The 6,322-nt window shown below is 59.6% G+C and overlaps 1 protein-coding gene across 1 annotated transcript; it reads right to left on the bottom strand.

Annotated features, from left to right (window-relative positions):
* Nucleotides 1-2,132: 2,132 nt before the first annotated feature.
* LOC110431494 (protein FAM170B-like) lies at nt 2,133-6,010 on the bottom strand. The gene is made up of 2 exons (XM_021450599.1): nt 5,977-6,010; nt 2,133-2,593 (listed from the first exon to the last, which is right to left on the bottom strand). The coding sequence occupies exons 1-2, from the start codon at nt 6,008-6,010 to the stop codon at nt 2,133-2,135; spliced, it is 495 nt and encodes a 164-aa protein (XP_021306274.1).
* Between the last annotated feature and the right edge of the window lie 312 nt (nt 6,011-6,322).

A 6,322-nucleotide genomic window follows, 5' to 3' on the forward strand; every position in this document is an offset into this window, starting at 1 on the left:
AGATTAGCACTGTCTCAAAACAGACCAAACCGAGCTTTCACTTGAGTCTCTTCACCTAGGAGTACCATCGGGTGCTTCCACAATGATGTCTGACCCTATGGTGCATTAGGCGCAAACCGTGCACCTATCTTGCGCTGAAACTAACATTGTCTCTAAATAGATCAAAGCGAGACTCCATATGAGACACATCATCTAAGAGTTCCATTTGGTGCGTCCAATCTGATTTTTGAGCATATGGTACGTTCCACGCAAACCATGCACCTATCTTACATAAAGATTAGCACTATATCCAAGCAGACCGAACCAAGCTTCCACTTTAGCCTCTTCACCTAGGATTATCATCGGGTGCTTCCACAATGGTTTCTGAGCCTATGGTGCATTAGGCGCAAACCGTGCACCTATCTTGCACCGAAACTAACATTGTCCCCGAGCAGACCAAAGCGAGCTTCCATATGACACACATTATCTACGAGTTCTATCAGGCCCGATGTGTAGGGCGTCCCGCACCCGATCCCTCAGCGTCGTGCCTAAGTAGCACAACTGGTCGACCAGCGCGTCGCCTCGAGCTTCCTCCTTCGACTCGACCATGGGCTCGACCTCCCAAGAGGTCGAGAGATCGCTTATCGCCGTCCGCAGTCGACGGTTCAAAGCAACCTCCCCCTCGAGCTGGGCCTTGGCGTTGCGAGCTTCGACTTGGGCGGCCAAGAGCTCGTCTTTGAGCCCTGTGAATGCCAACACAAAGAGCTTTAGATAACACCAAACACGCCTTAGAAAAGAAACTTGATAATAGAAAACATACCGCGGATGCTCTCCTCCAGAGCCGTGTTTTCGCCAACCAAATTGGTGTTGGCCCTCTCGACCTCCTTGTTGGAACGCGCCAGCTCGGTGTTGGTGACGCGCAGATCCTCGATCGCCTTGCCGGCCTGCGTAGTGGCTCCTTCCTTCTCCAGCAGCGCCCTCTTTAGACGATCGACGTCGTTAGAAAGGCTACGGGATCGAGCCCGCTCCGCCTCGAGGTCTTCGAGGGCCTTCTTCTTTGCTTCCTCCATGGCACCCCGGGCGACCTCGCTGTTCACATACTCCACTTTCATCCTCTGGAAGGATTCTCGGAGGGAGTCCAGGTCGGTCTTGAGGAGGCCCTTCTCCTTGTCCAGGTCAGCAACGACGTTCTTGTAGGACAGGGCCTCCTCCCGGGCTTTGGACGCAGCCTCCTCGACCGTCAGAGCCCGCTCCCTCAGCAGCACAGCCTCTTCCATAGCCTTCCTCGACGCCTCTCGAGCCTCGGCTAGGGCAGCCTCCCTCTCCTTCTTCTCCTCCTTGAGCGCCAAGAGCTCTTTATAAGCGCGGAGGAGTTTCTCCTGCGACTCCAAGAGTTGGTCCTTGAGGATGGGGAGCTGCTCCCAACCGCCTCTCGTGGCGTGAATGAAGCTCGAATTGATACGGGAGGTCTCTTTCAGGTCCTACGAGCCGGTAGTCGAGCAGTCAGCACACAAAACCAAATGCTCCATAAGGAGTAAGGGCTAAAAGACTCTTACAAAGTAAGCCAGCGTGTGCCCGTTGTTAACCACATCAGACAGGAGCCCCACCGTGTGCTTCATCCATAGGCGGAGCTCCTCGACGTGTTCCCATTTCTCCGCCTCCTTCCGGTCGTCCAAAAAGATGTTGGGTTCGGAAGGGTCGGTGGAAGCCCGGATACGGATCTGGTCGGGACACCAGTTCTCCATCTCCTGGTCGGTGCGCGCCTTGACGCCTCGGATGAGCTCCTCGACGGTTTCGAGAGACCCCCCGTGGCGCAGGAACAGGTCGACGAGAGAAGGGAACCGCCCGTTATCATCCACCGTTTTCCACGCCCCAGTCTTGCTCCCACCACCGCCTTCTGACGTCCCAATCTCGTCTTCCTCGGAGGGGACGCGCTCCTCCCACGGTCGACGCCCTCAGAGGAACCCCGGCGCGATCCCGTCCATACCGTAGATCGTCCTCCTGATTTCAGAATCAGGGTCGGCGGGGGTGCGCATCATGCAGGCGAGCGCCACTACGTCGTCCGCCCGCCCTGACTCTGCGGGGATCGCGGCCGGCGCCCCCGGACGGAGCCACGCTGGGGTAGGAGGTCCAAAATCCGGCAGGCCCTCCTCCTAGTTTCCAGGCTCCTGCAGCACTTCCAGGTCCGGTTGGGGCAGATCAAGCGGCTCTGCCAGCTGTTGACCCCCCTGCTGCAGCTGCTCTTGGAGCTCCTGCGGCTCCGATCGATGTTCCTGCTCCTGCAGTTGCCGCTGCGTCTCTTGCTGCCTCTCCTCCTCCTCCTTCTTCCTCTGCTCCTCGATGGAGCGAAGACCGACGGGCCAGGGTGCCCGTCCCGCAACAAGAGAGATCGAGGCCTCCTCGTCCATAGGACGGGCGTCCCTCGAGGTCCCGTCGCCGCCGGACCCATCGCTTATGGTAATAGGATCCCCCTCGACCCCCGATCGGGGAGGCTCGAGGGCTCCATCTTGCCCTTGGGGCTGAGGCGCCTCGGCCTGTTTCGGCGACGACGGGGCAGACTCAGGACGGGGTGGGGAACTCTCGGCGCCGGTCGGTGGTTGAGGGTCGGAGGAACCTATAGAACGCGAAACAAAGGTCAGTCACTATGATGGCCGATGTAAGAACGACACAAATCCCATGAATAAGCTGCTAACCTAGGTCCCTGGAGGCCGCTCCCACCTTGAGCCTTTTCGCCATTGAGGGCTGGGCCTGCTCAAGCGTCCGCTTCAACCTGAGGAGAGAGGAAGGGACATAAAGAAGACCGTTATACGAGAAAACACGAAGAATCCAGAGAATAAGAATCACAGCATCGAAGAACTTACCCCACAGGGAGAACGGCTCGCCTGCCGGTACCTCGACCGGTGGGCCTCGAGCCACCCCGCGTCAAGGCCCCAGGCCCCTCGAGGGCAGGCGCTGGCTTTGGCCCAGCGACTCCCACCTGGCGAGCGCCGGGACTGGCGCTCCTGTAGCCGGTCTCTCCCTTCTCGGAGGCCGCGGCGCGACCGCGGGTCAGCGGCCCCGTCGCCTGGGGCTTAGCTTGGCCACCCGCCTTTGGTGCAGGAGGAGGTTGGGGGGGCGGGGCGGCCCGACTGGTCGCGGGCGCAGGAGGGGTGTCAGCGCGGGGGCGGTGAGATCCGCCTGGCCCCTCCTTTGGTGCTCCCATCCGCGGGGCGTGGACGTTGCCTCGAGGCGGACCCTCGAGGATCCGGTCAAGGCGAGACGCCATCCCTCGGAATCGTCGCTGTCATCATCAACGTCCCCATCATCATCCTCGCTAGGGGATTCTTCTTTAGGCTCCCCCCTCTGCCTGGATTTAGCTCGACGCGCTTCTAACGCTTGGCGGTCGAGATTCTTCTTCTTTTTCCCTTCCTTCTCAGAGTCCTTGGCGGACTTCAATTTCTCGGCGGACTGGCGCCGTTTGTCACGGTCGACCTCGTCCTCCTTTACTGGAGGCCTCGAGGACCGGACATCAATCCGTCCCTGTCAGAACAAAGGTAGGCTTAAAAAGGATCGAAAGAAATCCAGAATCGAAGCTATGTACGAGAAAAGAGCATACCAGGTCGATCGAGCCCTCGTCAGGCCTCATGGGGAAGCCATTGACGTGCTCCGGCTTAAAGTCGCCGGCAATGGCCGCCCTAACCCGGGCTGCGGTTTCGTCGTCCGCCAGAGCCTCGTTAGACATCCGGCATGCCTCGAGGTCCCGGGAAGAAACGCCGGGCCCCATCTCATCCATCCTTAGCGGCCGAGACATCAGCGGGAGAACCCTCCGACGATGGACGGCCGAGAGGACGAGAGTGGCGGACAGGCCCTCCAGGCGCAGCTTCTTCAGGGCGTCGAGGAGGGGGTCGAGCCGCGACTGGTGGTCTTGGACGACGCCGTATGTCCAGTTGTCCGGGCGCTCCGTAATCAGGCGGCCGGTGTAAGCAGGGAGAAGACCGTCGTCGTTCCTCAGGTAGAACCACTCGGAGTCCCATCCGGCGTGGTTCGATGACAACCCCACCGGGATGTACTCGCGTGGCCTCTCCGTCTTCTTCGTCTTCAGCACCAGGTTGAGGCACCCGGCCCGCACGGGTTTCCTCACGCCGGTGGTCCCGGTGGGGGCGTTGAAGAGCTCGCCCCTGTAGAGGTGGAGCCACAGCTCCCAGTGGGGCATCATCCCCAAATAGCCCTCACACACCGCGGCGAAGACCACCGCGACGGTGATGGCGTTTGGGGAGAAGTGCTGGAGCTCCACCCCGTAATGGAGGCAGAGCGCCCGCATGAAGTAGCTCGGAGGAGCGCCCAGGCCGTGGCGGTGGAACTTGGCGAACGACACCACGTAGCCCTTGGGCGGCTCGGGCTCCCGGTGGTCCGCTGGCGGCGCGATCCACTCCGGTGACGACAGCGAGGTGCGGTGGCGTAGGAGTCCCTCCCTCTCAAGCTCTAGCAACCGGCGCTCCGTCATCGACAACGGGCGCCAGTCGGCGGCGGCGACGAGTCTCACAGGCATCTTGGACGGAAGGTGGGTGGATTCTCTACCGCTTGAGGGGGTGCGCGCGCGCGTGAGATGGCAAGAGAGCTAAGACGGCGACGAGGCTAAGGCAAGAATGGCGACGGAAGGCAGAAGGGAAAACGGCGGCGATGCCGCGGGATATTTATAGGCAGCAACCCACCAACGGACAGATCCGATCAATGAGGTAACTCCTCCCATAAATGCGCCTCCTAACGGTCTGTCTTCCTCGTCACAGACAGGACGCTCCGAATTCTGCACCGGTACCATGTCGCAACGGCTCCCGCCTGAAAAGGCGCGCCCAACGGGCAAAAAGGCGAACCGCCACGGCCTCTTCCTTCCCTTGTAAGCCAAGGAGCGCACCCATGAAAGCCTTGAGAGGTCGCAGGCTGACCCACCGAAAGGGTTCGACAGCCGATCTCGAGCACCAGAGTCAGGGATCCCCAGCGAGTGGTCGAAAATCGAGGTCCTCCTCGAAGACTCGCTGGGGATGTCCAAGGTAGGGTCGAGACAGTCGAGAGGAATCCCCCCGACGGGAGGCATCGAGCCGCTGGACTCTATCGAACGAGACCAGTATCCCCGACCACGTCGACCCCGCTTTATGAGAACGCCTCCGGGCTATAGCTGACCCCCTCGAAAGGGGCACAGGATCTCACTAGGACTAACCTGTTAGGAGCTCAATCCGGGGTGGATGACGCTCACTCTATCGAGAGTACGTCAAAACCCCCTACGAAAAACGAGCCAACCAGAACCTTCCACCACTGGTGTCGACAGCGTTTCTGAGAATTAGGCAATATAACCCTCAAAGGAGTCAAAAACTCCTCCAAGGGCTCGGGGGCAACCCCCGCGGGGCGCTCGCGCGCCCCCATGGAAATTCGACCGCAAAATAAAAGCCTCAACTCGAGCGTCAGCGCTCAAATGGAGACTCGGGGGCTACTGTCGAGGGTATCAGTAAGGGGTATCCTAACTAATGTACATAACAAGATTGTCCGTACGCAGGTCGAGGCCCTCAACTCGACGCTCTGTTCAGTCACACGTACAATCATCGACGACCACAGCCTCGAAGACGGAAAAGGCGTCGAGCGAATCGATCAGGGCTTGAGCACCAACTACCGTCGAATACGGAAACAGGCTCGAGCGAACCAAGAGGCGTCGAGCGCAAGGACGCCGCCCGCCGCCTGACGCGCGCATGGGAACCAGGGCATTTAATGCGCTTGTCGCGCTCCCACCTAACACGCCAGTCACGGGAAGCGTGATAGGGAACAGGCATCCGTCCCGTCATTCTTTTTGCAGCCTTCCCCACCAAACAACCCAGAGTCTGTCAGAATGCGGGAAGCGGGGATGGAACGTCTAATCAGGACCCCCTCGAGACACCCAAGGTCAACGCTCTGGATAACAAGGCATAACACAACGTCCGACCCTTGACCAGATATGTTCCCTTCCTGGGGAAGGGTTAGGCGTCGACTGACAATACTGCAACCGCTCCGACGTGTCGGCCGCCATGACGTACAGGCGTGCAACCGATTTGCCAGTCCAAGACGGCGCACAGAGCGGGATATAGGGGCACGCGTAATCATCATCAGGCTATCAGGACAGGACGGCTCGAGACCACGCCGGTACGGAAGCTTCGAGTAGGTCAGCGTGCCATGCCTCTATCAACCCCTACTCTGACACCTATACATGTACCCTAGGTCTCTCCTTGGAACTATAAAAGGGGAGGCCCGGGAGAAAACAAGAGATAACGCAACACTACACTCATACGCAGTAGAGCTTCCATACTCCGCCTCACTCCATACCACGCTTGTATTCACCCCT

Source organism: Sorghum bicolor, unplaced genomic scaffold (assembly GCF_000003195.3).
Source record: "Sorghum bicolor cultivar BTx623 unplaced genomic scaffold, Sorghum_bicolor_NCBIv3 super_22, whole genome shotgun sequence".
Lineage (NCBI taxonomy): Eukaryota > Viridiplantae > Streptophyta > Magnoliopsida > Poales > Poaceae > Sorghum > Sorghum bicolor.

Coding starts and splice junctions, on each gene's coding strand:
- LOC110431494 (XM_021450599.1), bottom strand. CDS start 6,010: ATGGCGGCCGACACGTCGGAGCGGTTGCAGTATT. Junction 2,594..5,976: donor GTCGGAGCGGTTGCAGTATT/GTCAGTCGACGC, acceptor CGCGTTCTATAG/GTTCCTCCGACCCTCAACCA.